This window comes from Montipora foliosa, chromosome 8 (genome assembly GCF_036669935.1).
Source record: "Montipora foliosa isolate CH-2021 chromosome 8, ASM3666993v2, whole genome shotgun sequence".
Taxonomy (NCBI): Eukaryota; Metazoa; Cnidaria; class Anthozoa; order Scleractinia; family Acroporidae; genus Montipora; species Montipora foliosa.
In genome coordinates this window covers 4,284,952-4,306,062 of record NC_090876.1, presented here as the reverse complement: position 1 = coordinate 4,306,062, position 21,111 = coordinate 4,284,952, and the positions used below count along the sequence as shown (strand labels likewise).

The 21,111-nt window shown below is 38.4% G+C and overlaps 1 protein-coding gene across 2 annotated transcripts; it reads right to left on the bottom strand.

Moving 5' to 3' along the window:
* Positions 1-507: 507 nt before the first annotated feature.
* On the bottom strand, positions 508-20,893 carry LOC137967699 (LWamide neuropeptides-like). 2 transcript variants are annotated; one of them, XM_068814238.1, is made up of 3 exons: positions 8,288-8,315; positions 7,721-7,826; positions 508-2,038 (listed from the first exon to the last, which is right to left on the bottom strand). In XM_068814238.1, the coding sequence occupies exons 1-3, from the start codon at positions 8,298-8,300 to the stop codon at positions 1,378-1,380; spliced, it is 780 nt and encodes a 259-aa protein (XP_068670339.1). In that variant the 5' UTR covers positions 8,301-8,315; the 3' UTR covers positions 508-1,377. The 2 variants fall into 2 exon arrangements, with proteins under 2 accessions (XP_068670339.1, XP_068670340.1); XM_068814239.1 differs by lacking the exons at positions 7,721-7,826; positions 8,288-8,315 and adding an exon at positions 20,832-20,893 and having other exon boundaries at positions 513-2,038.
* Positions 20,894-21,111: the final 218 nt, after the last annotated feature.

Here is a 21,111-nt window from a genome sequence, read left to right as displayed (position 1 = left end):
TGCATAATCCATAATCGGTCCGTGGGCATGACCGGAGAATAATGCCCTAGCGCTAGCTGCTCTTAGCCAACCACAGCGCGCGTTATATCGACCTGAAACACACGCTGTATAATAAAATGTACTAATACAATATCAGTTCCATACAACAATGATGCGAGCCTTTACTGAGCTTCAATTTGTCCGGCACTTTTAAACAAGTTTTACAGACTGTGGCATACACAGTCAGACCCCCACAGAAGCTGAGGATGATATCCGCTCAGCCGGGTTGTCGAAAAAAAGTCATTAGGGAGCTTAAGCACGTGCGTTTTTAAGACGCGGACGGCAACCGGAAGCGAACATTTCGCGTGCCAGAGCAGTGGTGTCTCCCCGGCAGATTTTTATACTAATCATCTCTAATGGGGAAAAGATACTTAGAAATGTAAATTGGGTCTCGAACACGCGCGTGCTTCAGCTCCCTTCATCACTAACAACTAACCTTTTCAAGTCTACTCTCACCCGGACGATCTTACATCAAACAAATTGCTCTCTTCAAAATCGGGCCTTATAACATGAGTTGGATATCAGACTGAAGTAAAATCGTATGGTCATCATAGATGGCCTCGTTGAGTTTATTGGGACAATTCCATCACATTGTTCCCCGTATCCTTACTGACAAGGAAGAGCTCATGAATAGTTTATTGTATTTTTGGAGCGCGAATACGTATACGTGCACATCGATGACATAGGAGATATTCGTTGACAGATATCTTTTTATCTACTTACAAAATTTCGTATTTTCTTCCACGAGACACCACGCGACTCTCCTTCATCTAAAGATTTTGATCACGTAGTCATTGTTTCTCTCTTTAAAACGTTTTGTCTAAAAAACAACATGAATTGATGGATTCCTTCGCCGATTTACATTGTAGGTTTCAAAAAAATCATCTAAGGTTGTATCAAGTTCGAGCACGGTTTTGTGTCTTGAAAGGCAAATTAATCGCCGGTATCTTTTGAGAAAACTGGAAAGACAAAATATGTTTGTGGGGTCAGTTTCTCATAGTTGCAATTTGTCATTGCTGTTGTACCAGACTTCTAAGCATGAATTAGCAAGACCTGATTCACTCCGGTGGGTGAGGGGTTACGTCGATCAATGATTCTGTTCAAATACTGGATGATGGGGTAGTGCTCGCCGATCAAAAGCATCCGGATAATCAAGTTCGTGCAGATGTTTACGACGATAATAATTGCACTACTGAAACAACTTTACGTTTTTGTCTCAGTCCTCTTTTTCGTTCTTTATTCAGATTGTAGTATTGTTGCATTTAAATTTACAATTCAAAGTTCTCTTTAGAGCTGAACAAACCTTTTGAAGTTCATTTGATAAGTAACCGTGATAAATCACTCTTTGTCACTGAGATCGGCTTGAGCATCTTCGTTTTGTTGCACTTTTTGGAGACTCCTTTCCCGATTTCTGGGGGTTTTTCTACCTAAGCTCCTTCCCCATAACCCGGGACGTCTATTCTTGCCCAATGATCCAGGTGGACGTTGCCTTATCTCCCTACCCCAGAAACCTAGTGGACTTTGCATGACTTCTCGCCCCCAAAGACCTGGAAGTCTTCTATGCTTTTTTTCATCTTCTTGTTTGGCCTCTTCATTCTTGTATGGCAATCCTCGTCCCCATAATCCTGGCGGTTTAAATTGACCCTCCTTGGCCGGTTCATCCGATTTTTGACCTTGTTTGAGACGGTAATCGGGAGATTCTAGGCCTCTGCGACGAGCATCCTGAGACGTATCGAGGGTTTGTGGCAAACTGAGAAACACAAGTGACCTCCCCCATTCAACAGAAATGTCATCCTGTCGTTTGGCATTTGATTCTTCATTTTTTATGAACGTGTGGTCATTCTCAGTGTTTATAATGGGTTCAGAGGATTTTTCTTCTCTTTCGACTTTGCTTGGGAGCTCACCAGTTTCATCCTCTTCTGTCTTTTCCAGATGCCGAGCAAAAGATGAAGTCAAAAGAGCCACCAACAACAGAATTGCTATTTGATAGGCAGGCATTCTAAATGGAAAAAATACGAAAATAAGCATGCATGATCAAAAGAATCACCTGCCGACTCTTTTGGGAGCCAGTTTTGTCACAATGTCATGAGATCTCAGTTTTATATCCGCTTTCTTATTATCATCGGAATAAAATTGAAACATTGTAAGTCCATTAAGGCCTACGGTTCCCCAGTTTCAACAGTCATTCGTCATTTTCGCAATAACGTTGTCGTAATCTGACAACTGAGAATTGTCAGGGGAGAAAGCAATCAAGAGCATGCATTCCTCAGCAGGTAAAAATTCAGCTGAGAAAATTTTCCGGGCTTAAAAGTACAGGTACTCAACAGTTGCACGCGGAAATAGTGACGCCCCGGAAATTTTGTTTCATGTCACGTTCAGGTTTTCAACCACTTACACCAAAAGGTCCCTATCAGTCTGCTTTCGGTTGGGTTCATGAGACGAAAATCCTTAGATTTATTTTAAAAGGTATGAATTCAGTTTAGTAGCTTAGCTAAGTTCAGTTTACAATTTTTTCATTATTATTATTATTTTCAATTTAGGTAGTAGTTCTACGTGTGCGAGAAGGTTGAGAGTTTTCCTGTTTCCCTCTCGCGACTTGTTTCTATCCGATTAGGATTATCGACTGTCGTTACATTTTTCATGGGGAATTTTCCTCTTAATGAAACCATTAGAAATGGACAAACTGAAGGTACAGTGCTGGCTTTAACTGTGAAGAGTAGTTACAAAACAATGGAAATGCAACTTTAAAAAGGCAGAATTAACTTATCATCTTTTGCACTATATTTAGACTCTTCATCTTGTCATAAACTGATTTAAGAAATCTTAAACATCAATATCACTTGATGTCCAGACGACAGGTTTCCAGATATTTTTTTGATTTCTTGCCACTTATTTACAATGAACATGCCATTGAAAAATATTATTTGGGAGGAGAGGAACGTTTTCGGCCTGTATAAAAGTAAGGGACTTTCACAAGGAGAATCCATGTTCCTTCCATGCAAGGGTGGAAATATTCTACCCATGCCGACCCATGCGTTAATCCATCACACAGAGGCCATTTGAGTGTTTCATTGAAATTTCAGTAACATGAATGGCAGAAAACTCGTTAATTAACGAAAACCCAAATTTCCTCATTTCCTTAGTTTCCGTCCATGTTTGTGTATAGGGGAGAATTTTCTCCAAAAAATATCTGGGGACATGAATTGTATGCTGATTATTGTAGCTAAATAAGTACTGAATTATCTGTAGAACACTGTTTCATAAAGTTTGACTTCTATTTTGATCCACCAAAAGAAGGTTCTGATCATGACATTGTTAGTATTACGTCTTGTTAATGAATTTGCTTTCCTTCGAAGTACTATAGCACTTAAGCTTGTCGCAAACATTAAGACAAATTGATTTGATCTTCAATTTACTTTGATCATGATTTTCCAAAAAATATGTTCATTTTAATTGATAGGATTACATGAAACAACAGGAAATAGAGAAATATATCTTTTGGTCTCAGTAGCATTATTACAGAGTTCATTAAACTATTAGTTCGGGTTAGGGTTAGGGTTAGGGTTAGTTGAAAGTAATATCGAGTGAAAGGTTGTGTCGCGTGCTCAAATGCAAAACGTCTTGAAATTTGTCTGATTCACTACGCAAGTTAGAAGTGCTTTAAAAAGCAGAAAGACTGTAATATATTTTTTTATGTTCTATATGTAACAAAGATTTACCATAATTTGTTCCTTACAGTACAAGAATACAGGTTTTCGTTAACATTGCAGTGGACACAAAATCAGTGTGTTTCTTCAACTAGATTTTCTAAGTAACCAAACCACACGTGTATATGTCAAGTTCAAAATTCGGCACAAAAAAGTTAAATCGTTAAATGAATCTACTGCAGTCACTTTAAAACTCACCTAGTACTAGAAAATACTGAAAAGAGGTGAATTTTCGGAAAAAGAAATCGTCTCCCAGTCAAATCAATGTTACCGTTGTGCTTACCTTTTCGTAGTAAACTTCGAAAATCGTAAGTATTTTTTAACAAATCACCAATATGTGCATACCGTATAACTTGACTGAGATACCTTTGCGCTATGGTTTTCAAAGAAATGGCTGGCACAAAAAGAGGATGCATCTTTATTTAACGACGACTTGCCTCGACAAGCGGAAATGGATTCGATGTAAAATTAAACATAAACCTCACCTCATTTACGAACATACGCTCATTTGCTACAGATAGTGCCGACGCGTAAAATTACAAAAAAATTCCGATTACCTATTTTACAATCTGCCTGGGGGGCAATTTGAAGAAAATTGTGGAACCTTAAACTTAACAATATTATTTAATCTGTAGCAGGTGACAGGGTGTAAATATCTAAATCATTTTAAAAAACATAGTGAACTTAATAAATGTATCCATTTAAACGTCCAATGCGGAATGGATAATGTTAGAAAATATTTGAAATCCTCGAAGGTTTGAGTACAATTCTACCGCACGTCTCCTCTTTATTACGCAAACAGGAGGTTAATAATGATGCTAATTATTCCCTAAATAGGAAAGGCAATGCATGTTTTTCTACTTCAATTAACGAATTTGACAGGTTTTGATTAGCCATGTTTCCTGGGTTAAATTGACCCGTTCAAAAGGGTAAAACGTTGAAAACATAAATTAAATTGTATTTTCTTGAACTTAACGATTTCTCAGCTGAGGTATATGAGCACAAATTATTTCTTCGATTGAACGAGATGTGTGGCCAGTCGAACATGCCATTCCCCTTTTTTAAATAATGTCGGTCCTTTTAGACCGCTTATTTTGTTTGGTGTGTTTCAGATCGATTCGGTCAGTTAATTTGTTCAATAAAATGATTAAATTAGTTAACTTTTAACAAAGTATGAAAAATAGACCCCATTGCCTGAAACCGTCACATTGAGGTTATGGCAACAAGAACTGAGAGCGAGTTTGATTTCTGCAAATTGCATTTATCGTATACCGAAGGGAAACACCATATGAAAAACCTAGACCCAGGAATCAGAAAAAGCTATATGTTTTGTTGAAAATTTTTCTAGAACGAGAAAAGCATTGCGGCTATTTTCCAAGAAGTTCGTATTACGCTCGGTTCTTGGCTGCATGTCAAAGTCCAATGAGTATACAGGACTTATATTTTTTCATGTATATAAAATGAATATCAACAGCGTTGCGAAGTGTTTTCGATTTTATATAAGTGTTCATCTTGCCGGTAAAATCCGTTCTCAGGTTGAATTGGTTTTTAATTGGTGATCCTCATTTTATCGAGGTTGAATACGCACTTACGAATTGGAGAAACTTTGAAACTTTAAAACTGTGAGGCCAAAATTAAGCTTAGATAGGGTTAGGTTAGGATTAGTTCTGGTTATCATCATGGATATCAACTGACTTATTATAGAAAAGTAAATAATGGAAAGAAATGCGTAGGGTTAAGCGTGTTCGTCGGTTGTAATGCAGTGATGAAAACACAAGACTATAGATCTGGAGGGTCTGAGTTCGAGTACCGGTGAGTGTATAGTAAAAGAAAACTAAAAGGCCTTATTTAACCAACCCAAAAACCAGAAATTTAGAGGCATGGTGGTTAAAAAATAATTCAATTGTAACCATGATGATACGTACACAGCAAATCCTTCGCGTCCTATCTGAAGGGAGATACTTTGCTATTTTACAAGCGAACCCTAGTATTTAACCTTTGCTTTGGACTATCGTGGAATTGTGGACTACATACTCCATACGATGGTCAGATCAGTGCAATATCCCGGGAACCTCGAATAGCGAGTCAGGCGCCTTTACCAATCTGTGAAGCTGCAACCTCATTAATGACGAGTATCACTCGTATTTAGCTGAACACAAGCGATCTACTAATTAGAGGGACTGTAAATCAAATCCGGCCTATCACATGAAATTCATGCAGATCAAATTCAACGTTGGTTTTCGGGCGAGATGGGAGAGCCGGAGACCAGGTAGAAAAAGGTTCAGTAAAAAGAAGAGAACCAGCAAAACAAACGCACAAATGACGTTGAGTACAGGGATCTCACCCAGACTACACTGGTGACGGCCTGAGTGCTCTAACCATTGCTCTAACCCCCCCCCCCCCCCCCCTTACCACCCGCTTACACCCTTTATCATAACACCTTAAGTTCTAAATATTAAAATATTTTAAAGGAGGGAGAAATAAACTGAGCTGATGATGGGACAAAGTCTTAGTCACTGTACATGCAAGGGTTTGTGTTTTATACATTTATATCACTGTAATGCGTTAAGGATCAGGGCAATCTCTGATGAAGGGGGAAAAGTGTTCGCGACTTGAGATCAGAAGACTGTATAATTCAATTTATTAGTGTATCAGTATAGGTAATAGGACCCCAAAGCTGTTCAATCTGAGAAGAATTGAAATGGCATAGAGTCCTGCTTTTTCTTATACAAATATGAATTATAATTATGGAAACCAATCATTAATGAATAATAGCCGCCGCATGCACCATGGGTGAGAAAATATGGTAATCCATCTGTGCGAGAAAATTTGGTTTTGGTCACCGTACGACCGCCCGTAAGTATGCCAATGAGAAACTGTGGTGCAACTCTCTTTTTTTGGCGAAAATATCTTTGATATTGGACATCCATGTTATGTTTAATTGACACCTGTCAAAGCAAAGTGTCCACTGACCAGTATCATGTGACCATATTGCCGGCTCAAGTTTAAAGCCTATCGAGGTCAGTTATTTTTTAAGAGTTGACCGGTACTGGTTTTCGATTTGATCGCAGGCTCCAGCCACGTTAACTTATTGTAAGAATATATAACACGGGAGCTCCGCTTTTAGGCTAGTATAATTCTATATATTAATTAACATATCAAAAGGCGTCTGTAACTTCATTCCCACTGCGCATACGGAAGCGTGCGGCGTTTAAAACTGCGCTATCCTGTCAATTCTTTGCCCTTTCACCGGAAACGGAGCACTTCTGTGCGTAAACGACGTTGTTGTCGATCTACCCTCACCGTACGTAAGGCAAGACTTACCCAGAAGTCAAGGTAGAGGTCTTTGGAAACGAGTGGTTCTGGACTTTCAATGGTAAAAAAGCGTGGATTTTAATTATGTAGGTGCTATACCCTACACTTGGCTTTCACGTAGTACTATCCAATTTTAGGAATGATCGACTCAAAAGAAATAAAATCCAGGACGTAGGGATTCCTCAAAGACACCTCTTGGATTTTTTTTTTCGCAAAATAATCATTGCTCTCATAACAACTGTATTTTTGCCCTGATGATGACTAACTGTGAACGTTGTCATTCAAATTTGAAATATGGAATAGACTGTCAGATTATAAGCAGTACGAAAGTTTAAGACTGATGTATCAAATAAATCAAACTCTTGACAGCTGCAAATTAATCTCATTTTGAACGAGTGAAAAGAAAAATTTCTTCAGAATCAATAATCTTTGATTTCTTTTCAAATATTGTTTTTTTTTTCTGAAATTAGGAAAGGTAGCAGAGGATAGCCTACTCAGGTTCTATTGCCAATGAAAATTATCAAAAATTGAAATCAGAAAATATAAAGTGAGTGTAAATGTTCCTGCAGCTAGCGATTGCCATCTATAACCTAAAGGTTCAGTAATGGCTACTAAAGTTGACACCTTAATGTATTGCCGGAGCTCTGTACATGACAAACCTGAACTTCTCAAGTTGTTTTCCCGGAATCATATGCATGGCGCCTGTGCAGTTGTGATGCCCCACCGATCCGACCTCTGTTTGAAGCACGTACGAAGACAATTTCACTGAAAAGTAACATTTTTTAATATTTTATCCTAAATCCTTCGGAACCTTTGCTCCATTCTACGACAACTTTTTCGAAAAAAGGAGATCATCGCTCAAAGATAACTGCAACTTCCGTGGTCTATATCACTGATGTGATCATTGACTATGTTATGAGCTTATGTCAACAGTTAGGCTTCTGCAAACACAACATTTTTCTAAATCCTAATTTAAAGCAAATCTGTTTGAAATAACACTGGCTTTGTTATGCTGAGTATACCTGGGTAGAACAGCATCATTAGCTGAACCTTGTTGGCCGACGATTCCGCTATCAGTGTGCTGTAACTATCCTAACTCAGTCCTAAATTAGGTTTAACTTCTGCCTGGAGGAGCTCATAGTTTTTCCTTGTGTGCCCCTGTTATTTACTGATAAGTTCACCGTTTTCCGCCCTCATTCATTAGGCCTAATACTAGCCGCTGATACCTTTCACTATCATTCCGAATATTCCATCACGGTTTTGCATTTGAATCCTCGCAGCATGGCCGGGCAATTTTACATGATCTGAGTAATCTTATGGCCTCAACTCTTTGTAGCTCAGTGGTAACGCATCCCAACCAGTCAATGGAAGGTCGCAGGTGCACCACGTGTTAAGGGATAATCGAGATTCTTTTTCCAATTGAGCTTGTGTCACTCACAGCTGATACATTCATCCGGCTATTAATATGGACATACTCAGTATTCCCCTTAGCACGAGTTGTATTTCACAACAGCCCAGAGAAAATGAGATTTAGCAATCAAATATCATGTCCTCAACAAGGAAATATTATTATCTCGGCATTAAAATGTTTATTTAAGTTTTATTTGTCATAAGGTCTTAACACCCTATTTGGTATTCACTTCATTTGAAAGAAAAATGTATTTGTTCACTTCTATGACTTATTCTGTTTTTTCTCTATAATGAATTAAGAAGTTAATCATCGCGGCAAGCAATAATGAACACTCCCATTTCTTGCTCACGTTTGTCTGTGTTCTTTAAGGAAGTAATATTGTATTCATTGTGATGGGAATAATTTAAAGGATTACATTCTATATTGTGACGATAGCGTCACTTTCACTGCTCTTAAATTATACTTTATCCTCTCGCTAAGAAAGTGATAAGATTCAACGTTTCACCTGAATCGCATCTACAGTGTTTTGAGCACGAATCTCTTGTATTAAGGTTACAACTAAGATCAGCATAAAGGTTGTGCGGTTGAAAAATTTTTATTGCCTAAATGTGGATCTTCCTGCCATTTCAGACATTCATTGTTTCGGAATAAGATCGCACCTGCTGAGTTGAAAATATAGTTCTGCTATCCTTTGTCCAGTAATAAGTATTTCCTCATGAAACGCGTTTGTCTGTATTGAGATGTGGATCGTCCCAAATGCACAGCTACCATCCGAATCAATGCTATTGAAGTTATTGACAAGTGACTTCCCAAGCGGAAGAATTACAGGCGTGAATATGATACAAAAGTAAAAAGAAAAGAGGTTAAAATGCGGGTCTTCTAGTATCTGATATCTTTTGTACGTCACTTCCATGCCTACGAGGCCAAGTTGTTATAAATTGGACTAATGAAGAAAACTTACACACAAGCTACTAAGAGGAGAAAACGGAGCATCAACTCTTTTGTAAAACAAGCAACCAACCAACCACCCAACCAACAAGGTAACCAATCACTTCTATTCTTACTTGTAGCATCAGCAACAATTCAGTTATGAATATTGAGAAGTGTGTTCAAAAACCGTTTCTCTGCTTTATGAAATCGCCTGACGCCTTTTTCGTCTGTATAAGTGTAATCACATGCAAAATCACATACAAAGTAATAATTTCAATTGATCACAATTCTTTTACCCATGAACTTGCAAGGAAGAATCATGCATTTGAAAACGCCTCAAAATAAGGCCAAAAAAAGCTGTGGGCACAGGTTTATGAGGAAACTATGGTTACCGAAAGCTGATAGATATCAATTTTGCACTTGCTGAATTTTTTGTGATTAATGAGATAAATCTAAAGTTATCTAAGATTACATTTATAAATTTAGCTTCTTTTACAGGTTATGTTTTATCCCTCAAGTTTGAAAAAGAAAGTTCTACATCTGATGATATCCTTCATTGCATGATAAGGCTCAGCTGTCTAGGCTAAAAAAGAATCCCTCGGAAATCTGACAAACTCATCTCTCTTCGTGTCGCCGGCAGCCTGTACTGATATTTTCTACCTTCAACTTTTCCTTTTTTATTAGTTTCGGCTTTGTTTATCCCAAGAAACGTCCAAAGTACTTCTTAACAAGTGCACGTCATTCGGATTGAATTTTAAAGTAACAAAGCTTCTGAACTGAGTTCAGTTTCCCCATATATCTGTTTTTGGTCTTGTCTATTATTGACGTCGCTTTTACTCTCACGGTGCCTCTCTCCATCCAGATGTATAAATGGGTACCGGCGAATTCAATGATGGTGGTAGCCCTGCGTTAGACTAGCATCCCATCCAGTGCGGAGTAGAAATACTCCTATAGTCGCTTTATGCTACAGAAACCTGGATACGCTCCGGCCTAATGGGCCACTTGGCTCGTAACCGTAACCCTAACCCTAACCTTTTATATGAAAACCGCGGAAATGTCCGACTTCATTATCGTAGGGGAACCAAAAAAGGAATCTACTTTTAATGTTGTTCCACTTATTGATCTCGCTTTAATGGAAACTTTCTCCGTACAGAGAAGAACTAAAACGAAGGCTGTTTTCGTGACGTTTTTGTCGCAGAGAACTCAAATTTCAAATTCCCCACAAAATGGAATGCACAGATTTAGAAAGACTTATTAGCTGAAAGGTTATACAACCGTGCACCAGGCCTGGTGTGGGGAGGGTGTAATATAATTCATAATCTAACCGACACTATTGAGTACATTACGACCAGCATGATCACTTGTTGCAACTTTTTATTAGTAGAAGCTTTTATGCAACCAGGATCTTTGTATCTTGTTCAAGTACCTTGCCAAGTTTCGATTTACGTGACTAATGTCTGGCACTAAAATACTAAAAAACGGTTTGTTGTATCCGCAGATTCATTCAAGGTTACATTGTAAAGTAGCATCAGCGGTATCATGGTTACGACAAGCAGACACATTCTAGCCGTTCTCGGAATTCTATCATTGCTTGTTATTGTAGTTCTTTTGTCAGAAGGACAAACTACTCGCCAGCGATTCAGATGGCTACAAAGGCGGTTGATACGAAAGAGACCAACAAGACCCCCACCAGGACATGTTAAGATCGGAAACAGCCCTAGTGATTCAGTGAAAAGCAGACCAAAAAGTCAATCCCAAGACTTTAACAACGCAAATGACGTTGATGAATATTGGACAGATTTGTACGATAATGGTAAGATCTCATTAAGTAAATGAGCCATTTTAATATAAATTTACGGTAATACTATCGGCAAGAATTTCGCATAAGAATGGCTGGCTTATGTTCTCGTCATCTAATTTGAATTGGTTAAAGAAAGTGAGCAGCAATTGCGCAAGTATTGCGTTTTATAAAATAATTAGGATAATACGCGCACTCTCATAGCTGTAGATGAGAGTATGAAAACACGGGTGTGACATCACACAAATTTTGATGGCTTATATGCCGCCAGACGCGCGTTTTGATTGGCTGGTAGGAAAAAAGAGCGTGTATCAAGGAAATCTGTTTCAATCAAGAATTTTCCTTCATTTGTTGCCTTCATTTGTCGGATGATCTTTGAGAAACATTTTATAAAGGCAATAGAGGACTTTTTTCTGTGTTTCCATAGACTCATCTAAACACTCGGGGAAGTTGGGAAAATTCTCGACAGTTATGCAAACCCTCGACTGCGTCTCGGGTTTGCATAACTGTTTCGAATTCTCCCAACTCCCCCTCGTGTCTAGATGAGGCTATGGAAACACGGAAAACGTGCTCTATTGCTTAAATATCCCCGCCAAAATTTCATCTTTGTTCTCCGCGATTCAACAATTCTATATTCGAGTCTCGCTTTGAGACATCACTTTCAGAAGCACCATTCAACATGCAAGTCTTACCATTTCATGTATGTTTGATCATTTTATGCATGCTTCTGATAATGACATGCACGAATGATTTACCTTCTGTACGTACGCGTGAGCAGGCAAATATGACAAAAAATGAATACTCAAAGTGAATCACATACTTGCTGCCCTGTAAACTCAACAGATCCAGTGAAAAGCATCGTAGTTAAACCATTATGACAGTTAACATATCAGTGTTTTTATTCATCTAGGTGATATCTCCAACCCCTATGAACCTGGACTTTGACGAAAATTGAAGACTACGAAAATGATCTGTTATAGTAAAATAGTTTTGTAAATGCTTTTATTTGAGTCACTTATGAAAGTGAATAATGATAACAACAAAGAGAACGGTTACCCGAATCTTTTTATTTTAGCCTATTCATAACGCTTAGAACACCGCGACAAATGACGACAGTAATTTCTAAAGTGAAACTATCTCTAATTACCTAATTTGCAATTTTTACGTTATCGATTATTATCAGAATTTAAATGAGGAAACCGTGCTGGGGTTTGAAAATAGTTTAATACAACGTCACGTCACTGTTGTTTTTCGTGATGGGTAAGAGGTCAGGAAACAACTGCTATTTCGAGAAAGTGTAGTTAACCGAACCGTAAAATAAAAGCTAGAACGAGGCAATGTCGTTGAAGTCACGTTTAAAAAACGAGGTATAATGAACATAAACCATATGCAAATTAGATAGCTGCCGGTAATCACTGAAACGAGCGAGTCATCGTGACGCCAGGCGCTTCTTGACAAAATTTAACTGCAGTGGGAGTCGTTGAATATATAAATTCTATCTGGCACTGCAGGAACGCGGTGGCAACTACTTAATGTTGCATTTAAGTGGACGGGTGTTCTGTAACCTGGCCGTCCTCTGTAATTTGATTTCAGCCACCAAAAATCTTGTGAAATTAAATGATATGTCAATATCAATGCTGTAAGGAACATTCATGCTGTACGTCATTTGTCATCGCCACTCGAAGTGAGTCTCTAGAACGGAACTGACCAATAACCGCCTGTCTGTATTATTTCAATGAACTTAGCATTGTGTAAACGTGACAGGCAGCCAGGAAGAATAGGTTCAGGTTAAGTTAAATGCACGAATAGTTTGCGTAGAGTGAAAAAGTTAATGTGATTGAAAGTTTTTCCGTTTACGCGATCCAATTATTCATTTCCGAGAATAGAACTGGTATTTACTTACGCACGTACGGACAACGATATTCTTTCACGCCACCGCTTTGAAAAGAAATCACGTGCAGTTTTCGGGGTAAATCGGGCACGTGAGTGCTAGCTCAGTTCAATCAACTATCAACTGAGTAACCAATAATACTGGTCGCTTTGTTAAGGAAGAGCTGGAATGAACATAACCATCTGAAGATCGCAAGATTCTTGTTGGAAAAAACTCACTGCATTAAGTAGGGCCTTGTTTCAGAAGAGAGCACTTTCTGAGGTAACATCTCTTCATTTCTTTGGTTTATAGTGGCGTTCAGAGTGAATCGCCTTAACTACAAGAATTTTAAAACCAAATTAATTTACGGTTTCAGCCAATTTCACATCAATCATGGCGTTCTCTGTGATTTATTTGGCGTTAGCGCGTAATATATTGCTATGTTAAAGTCAGCGATGAAACGTTGCCGGTGTAATTGTGAAGACTCGCAAAAATGCCAAATTTAAAAGACCAAAATATTTTAATATGGGGCAACCCGCTGTTTTTAAACACCCCTCTGAGCAACTTGGTGTGGCTTGCAATCTACTAGATGTTGTTGCGACTGACTATTGTGACGAGTGTAGAGGCCAAGATACGTTGACACTTTTCTGGGGTAAGACAATTTTTTCTGTGATATCCGGCGGCTTCTGTTGTTGTGTGTTTTCTTCCTAACTGAAACCTTAATATTCCAATTGAGCAAAGATCATGGGTTTTTTTTTTAAGTCTTAGCTATGCTTCGTGTAAGACAAATGACGAAAGATTCTCGGAACAACTCCAAAGAGATTTTGCCCCGTAATTTGCATTGCAGCACTTCTAAACTGAACACCGAACAACGCTACGGCGTCGAGGCGGACTGGCTTATCCCGTACCATTCGTTTGAAAATTCGTTGAAAACATGAAGTACTACCGACCAAATAAATCACATACTGTCGAACCTCTCCAAAATGGCCACCATGAATTGGGGACAGAATAAAATGGCCGTTGTGGAGAGGTGGCCGTTCTGGCCAGGGGAGGTAGGGGTGTCATATGACACCCGTTTTTCTTTCAGGCTACAATATGTTGATTCTTTCTGTGATATTTTCACGCTTACTGTACGGTTATCAGCGACTACTCAATGCTTTTCTCACCGACTGAAACTTCGGTTCACGTAGCGTTGATTATTGAGTGTGGACATAGTGTGGTTTAATTTTGTTTTTGGTTTGAATTTGTATAGCTGGCTTTTTTTAATCATCTTTTTAAAAAAGGATTTTTTCTTTTTGCGGGGTTAGAAGCACAGGGATTGTTTTTTTTTAGGGGATCTTAAAAAGAACTAGACATTTTTTCCTCCCTTCTACTCACCTACCATTCCAGGTGATCCTCTCCAGTACCTCTATCCTACCCTACCCTTTCTTCACACATCTATCCCTCTTTATGCCACCCCGGCCTTCTACACAAAACTACTCACAGACATTTCACATTTATCAAGACCTTTCTGTATACTTACCAGAACTTGATCTTCAACTCCCTACCACTGGATCTTTTATCTACTCCTTAAAATATCCACTTGACCACGCAAGCAGTTGCTGATAATTCCTCAAAATAATTTATAAATGGATATTTTATTATTCACCCTAAGACCACTCTTGGTCAAATGTGTGATTTATTCACAAATGTGCAATACGACATCAGAGCCATGCACGTATGGCAGAGTCACACCAACGCAAATGCGTAAATGAAATTGATTTCTATAGAAAAATAGAGGAATTGAAAGGCCACCTAAAGAAAATGTTATTTAGAAGATGATTTTTCAACAAGGATAACATTTCTTAAAAGAAAAAACCGACAAGCAACTTCGCCTTTCAGGAAACAAGGATCTAACTCGAAGGAAATGGGTTTACAGCGCTGGCAAACTCTTCACAGGAAACAACAAGAAGTACTACGAAAACCAGCGAGCTGTGGAATGGGCGAGAATTTACGTGGGTGCTTACCATTTAGCCAAAAAATTTCGGTTTGGGGTCAAATGGAAAGGCAATTTTCCGGAAATTTTTTTCGGAAATTGTGGACAACCTCCAGAGGTAGTCCTCTTTTTCCGTTCCGCACGGAATTCGCAAAATGCTCTTACCATTTGCAAGAATCCTTCCGTTTCCAGGCCCTTTCTCACAAGATCGAGTAAAATATGCGGGATGGAATGCTTTGTAGTAAATGGTAAGCGCCATTCTCATCCGGTTGGTCATTAACTTCGGAAAATCGCTTACCTTTATGCAACGATCATTCCATCCGGATTATTTGGCTAAATGGTAAGCACCCCGTGTCTCTGCCCCGCCCGTTTTCGCTTGTAAATAGTTCAAAATGTCGAGATGTATTGGCAGAACTGAACTCGTATGGAAGGCTCTATAATTGTGGAAAAGCTCTCGAAGAAGACATGAGAATGAAGATTGTACAAGACATTATGGGGAAAGGGGGAGATTCAGGGACATTTTGTATTGAGCATGTAAAATGTATTTGAGTGTCAGTCACGCAAGACCAGTAACTGCAAAACCACGAAACGAAAACAAATAGTCCGGATATTCGAACAACACGTAGGGTTCGAGAAAAGGGGCCCTGGTCACACTCAGGTTAGAATTGCGTCAAAGTTAGTTTTTAATGATTGTTCCCGATAATAATATGGCAAATTTAGAACAGCATGGTAAGAAACAAAATTCAGTCTTTCTGGAAAACTATAATGAGACAGAAACCTGTGTGAGCCATTTAAATTGATTTTCAATAAAAATAAGCGCTCTTCACATTAATTCTCTGTACAGACCACTCCACCCTCCATGCCATTCCTTAATTTTTTTCGGGATCATTTGCGGTCCAAAATGCGTATCATTTGGGTTCCGGGATAATTTGCGGTCCAATATGGGGATCATTTGCGGTCCAATATGGTTAACGGTACAGTTTGGGGATCATTTGCGGTTCTGGGATCATTTGCAGAACAGTACAGATCGACTTGATGGAAAAATGGGTTAGAGCCCTAAATGCTTTTAGAAAAAATAACTGAGATCGAAAACCATTATGCTCGGGTAGTGACCAAGTTTGGAGAAGTCTTATTTCTCCTACAACATTAAACCTGTCCAGAGCAACTTATCTTACTTTCGATTATTTCAAAGAAATTTCCTTCACATTCAGCTTGTAAACAGGCCATTTTGCAAAATGAGTAATTACGGTTATGTTTAATGGTAATGTAGTTACTTTCCAGTTGTATACTGCTCTATTTAATTGAAAATCTGAGAGACATCTTGTATTAAAGAATATCCCGGCACTGTTTTTTCATTGTTTATGAAAAGTTGTCCTACTTGTGAAAGACAAAAAGGGGTTTTGCCCTGACGAAACGCTAACACTCGAAACGTCAGCTTTCAAATTTCTTTACGGTGGTCAATTTACCATATCAATTCAGTTGATAAACCCTTTTCTTTATAATTATTTCACTTCCTCACTGACACAGCACCACAGCTTCTTTACAAACCAAACCCCTTTATCCTACATGTCAAGGAATGCTTTACTTCCACCAACCATGAACCAATATTCTTAACACAAAAACCAAGACAACGGTTGTTTTAGACTAAACCCTGCCAACAAGTGATTACTCCAATCACTACAATGCGTGCCCTGATCCCTTAACACTTGCAGACTGCAGACTAACCCTAACTCGCAGTAAAAATTAACCGTTTTAAAATGGGTGCTTAGCTCCAAACACTAAAAATTATCGTTCACATGTAATAAATAATTCCGTTATTGTCTTTGATAGCATCGGAGACAACAATTCATCATAATAAGCTTAAAATAATTTCTTTAGTTTATTTGATATATACTCCATAAAATTAATTACAGAAAGATATCCATATATGTTAAAATGAGCATTGTTCTAAAAAAAAATAAACCCAGTTTTTGAAACCAGAAACAAAATTAACCCACAAGAAATATTCCCGAATACAGCGAACAGGATTTGATATTTTAGTTAAAGTCTCTTATATTTTAGATGTTAAAGTCTCTTATATTTTAAACGTGGGGTCGATAAGTTAAATTTGCCTAAAAACCCTGCCGTATTTCACTTACGGCTGGAGGAGATGCTTTCCGTTAAAATGTGAACCACAAACGTCAAACGCGCTGGCAAGGCCAAAGTCACGTGATATCTTGAGGTATGCGGCTTGCGGTATTCCGAAAAAAGCTGTGGCTAAAGGTCTCTAATGTATGGACCGTACGCCGGGACAAAAAAATGGCCGCTGTGGAGCGAAAGGTGGCCGTTAGTGGAGATTCGACTGTATCATGTTCCAGTCAGTCAAATTTTCGTGTGTCGTCAACAATCGATTACGCCTTATTCTGATTGGATGTATTGGCGTGACCTAACCCTTAATCCATTTTTTACCGTAACGATACGACTCACTTTTTGCCGCTTTCTACATGAATATCTAACGGTATAATAAAAGCTTAAACCACTTGCCCTGCATGGTAGATTGTGCTTTTCTTAACTTTTTAGATGCAACGGTAATTTGCATTGAAAGGGTTTTTCACTTACGAGAAATAAATGAGACAAAACAAACAACATTTAAATGCCAAAAAAGTGACAAGGAAAAAGGAAATGAACTTTCTTCCTTCAATAATGTTAAATGTTGAGTCCTTAAAGGCTAACCCTAACCATTTCGAAAACAAGAAACATCACCATTAGCCTGATCGTCGTGTGGTTTACCGGGTGATTTTAACAAGTGAAACTGCTAAAATTACCTTTTATCTTTATGGAGTCGGCTGATTTAGACAATGGAGAATGACCGAAGCGGCATTTTTACGGTTCGGCTATTCAGCAAGAGGAACAGAACAATTCTGAAGCCAACCAGTTAGGTGACATCGTTTCATTGCTGAAATGCATGACTTACTTTTCTTTTGTCAGTTTCGATTTGTTAGGATACCTGGGACGTAGAAGTAAAATGATCTTGTAAAAATTCTTATGCTCAAAAGAGTGGCAGAGGTTGCTGTCTTTGTGGAGCGGCAAGCAAAACTTGTTCGACGCTGCAATCCGTCATTATGTTCGATACTATTCAACTTCAAATAGAAATACCTTAAATAATTACAGACATAAAATACTAATATAAGATTATAAAATGATTATAACTTGTATTAGAAAAATTCTTGTCCTTAGAAATTAAAATATTTCATAGTACAGGGCCTCTGTGAGCGATAGAGTTTTTGCCATAGATAGAGTTGAAACGAGGCACCGTTAGAGAGTCTGATGCTCGTAAAGAGTAACCTGTAGGGCGTTTCATCACAATATTACCTGATAGCACTTGTGGGAGTTCATCATGAAATGCAGAACTAGCTTATAACAATAGCTCAACGGATGCCAATCACCTTGTATTAACACGTCCGACGATCTCGTATCCTTTGATAAGTTAAAAATTATCCTTGCCGCTCTACAGTGCAATCGTTCCAATGAATCAAAAAGATCAGCATTAAAGCACGACCCCCACAGAACAAGGCCGTAAGTTACTGATGGCAATATGACTTTGAAATAAACGTTAATAAGAACATCCTTTAGTAAAAACCTCGACCTCCTAATTAGGTCTAGCTTCTTTACGAAAGTCTTCTTGAGATCCAACATATGCGGCACCCAGGAGAGTTTTTCGTCAACTATTATACCCAGTAAGCGAGATTTGTTAACCCACTCCATGGCATCAGTGCCGATGAGAATTGGCGCAAGTGGCCCCCTCGCTCGGGTTTTACAAATTAGCATGGCTTCGCTGTTTTGCGGATGCGGGGTAAGGCGATTTAAAATACACCAATTATACAAAGTCTACAAAGGCAACAAAGGCAACAGCCCCTATGAGACCCGAATCAACAGCTTTTCTCCATGTTTCCGTAACATGAACAAGCAGGAGCTCGGTCGAATACCCCTGTCGATAAGCCCATTGTCTGTCAGAAGCTAACGATGACGTTCGTAACATTGAAATGCCGTCATCTCTTTAAAAAGAAACTAGATTACAAGTGCAACCTCAGTTGTTTTGGGTAGCTATTTAGTAAATTAAGCAGTGCGAGCGTTGAAATTTGACATTTTAACGGTAAAGTACGTTGCATGAAGACGAAACGCTAGTAAAGGATAGTGAAATGGTGAGTTTAATGGTAGGTAAATGTTTTCAAGATAATCAATTAACATATCATTTCACATTGTAAAGACCTTTAGTCCAGGCCTCGGTTGTTCAAAAGGTGAATGATAACGCTTTCCACCGGATAAATTTAGTGGACAGCGCTATCCACCCTTCGAACAATTGGGGCCAGATGATGAAAATGTCATGGACCTAACAAAGTATTTCGCGACTATTCCATCTCATTTATGTTGTACATAATGGGCGAAGTATCCCTATAAATGGATTGGTTCGGAAAATGCATGCAGCACGTGCAGCACGATCATTTTGCCTCTTTTAACCAATGATATTACTGCTTTATAGCGTTGCCGTTGTCGTAGCAGTCGTCGTTTCTTAAAATTCCCAACTAATACGGAATGGAGGAAGGGAAGGGCTCGAAAGGGAATACGCTTAAGCAGCGGTTAACGTTTTCGTCGCTGTAGCCGTCCTGGTTTCTCAAACTCCCTATTTTCACCGGCTCAAAGGTGGAAGACATGATTCAGGGTTTAAAACAAAGGACGGAATTCTAATAAACCAAGCAGTTTCAAATAAAGCGAAAGGAACGCTTGATATGTTACAAACTATTGGATTACTTCCAGTTTACAAGCAACCCGAGCTCCACTACCGATTAGTTGAGACTCGTGCAGCGAAAAATAATATAAAAGAAAAGATTCCAATTAACGAATGCCGCCTTACCACAAATAAATACTTAGCCTGTGAACAGGCCCTACACCTGTACCTTCAGTTATCTGGGGGGGGTTTGATTCAATTGGCTTTTTAATTAATGTACTTTATTAAAAGGCCTGTTCGTAGAGCAATAATAAAAACTTAGTTACCGGCAAAATCGTAGCATCCAACAGTACTCTAAAATATTGATTCAACAATGAAAGTAATGATTCACAGAAAAATTTGTAAATCGGACTCCTAAACTATCATTGCTTCACCTGCTCTTTCCTGTTTTTTTTTTATTTGGCAAAGTAACAACGTTTTAATCAAATAAGCCAGTCTTCATTGATTAAACTTTCTAGTTCAGAAACAGCTGCAGCTTTTCAATAAATGTATTTTTAACAGCGCGGATAAGTTTTTTTATTTTTACTGCTACCACTGAAAATCGTTCACAACGAAACAATTTTGAATGTGCTTGCTTACGAAGAGCCCTTAATATCTCACAATATCATAAGTTTGGACTTTTCTCCGTTGCGTTTAGCTAAGGTTTTAATAATCCTCAAAAAGAAGCATTGACCGAGGAGAAGGGGTAATGCTCGTGCCGTTGGCTGTTATTAAAATCAGCTTTAGGGCTATCTCTTTGGTTGGAGTATGTAAACATTGAACAAAATCTTCGAAAAGGAATATTTAAATAAAAATACGAGAGGTGATACACCAAAGGTCACGGTTTTTTTGCAATAATACTTTCAAAATCACCTTGCATAATACTTTTCGTTTTGACAATTTTAAACTTCTTGCCTTTCGCCATGATAAGAAAGCCCAAAGTCTTTTTTATTAGCTGTTGATCATGTGCGAAAAACTAGGATGAAACCTTCGGGACTCGCAGTGAAAACGTGAACTGATTTGTATGAAGGAATAAACGTACCTCAAAAATGGCATCTGCGTACAGAATTCCTTGAAGTTCTGCCCAGAAATCCTGTTCCCATAACGTGAAACTATATTCTGTGTTTCTACATAGAGTCCACGGTCTTTTATATTATCTCAATTAATTTGCATGCATAATGGAAATAGTTCCTTTAAATATGGATCTAAGCTTAAAAAGTCTGTATTGTAATGGGAAAAGTACAAACTTCTCTAAACAAAAGTCCAGAGTACTTGATTCAAGGATGCACTTTCATTTAAAAAGTTTGTTTCATTAATTTAAG

What these genes read in the sequence shown, in the direction of transcription:
- LOC137967699 (XM_068814238.1), bottom strand. An exon ending in AAACAACTTGAGAAGTTCAG is followed by an intron (nt 2,039 to 7,720) that starts GTTTGTCATGTA and finishes TTTTCCATTTAG; the next exon opens with AATGCCTGCCTATCAAATAG.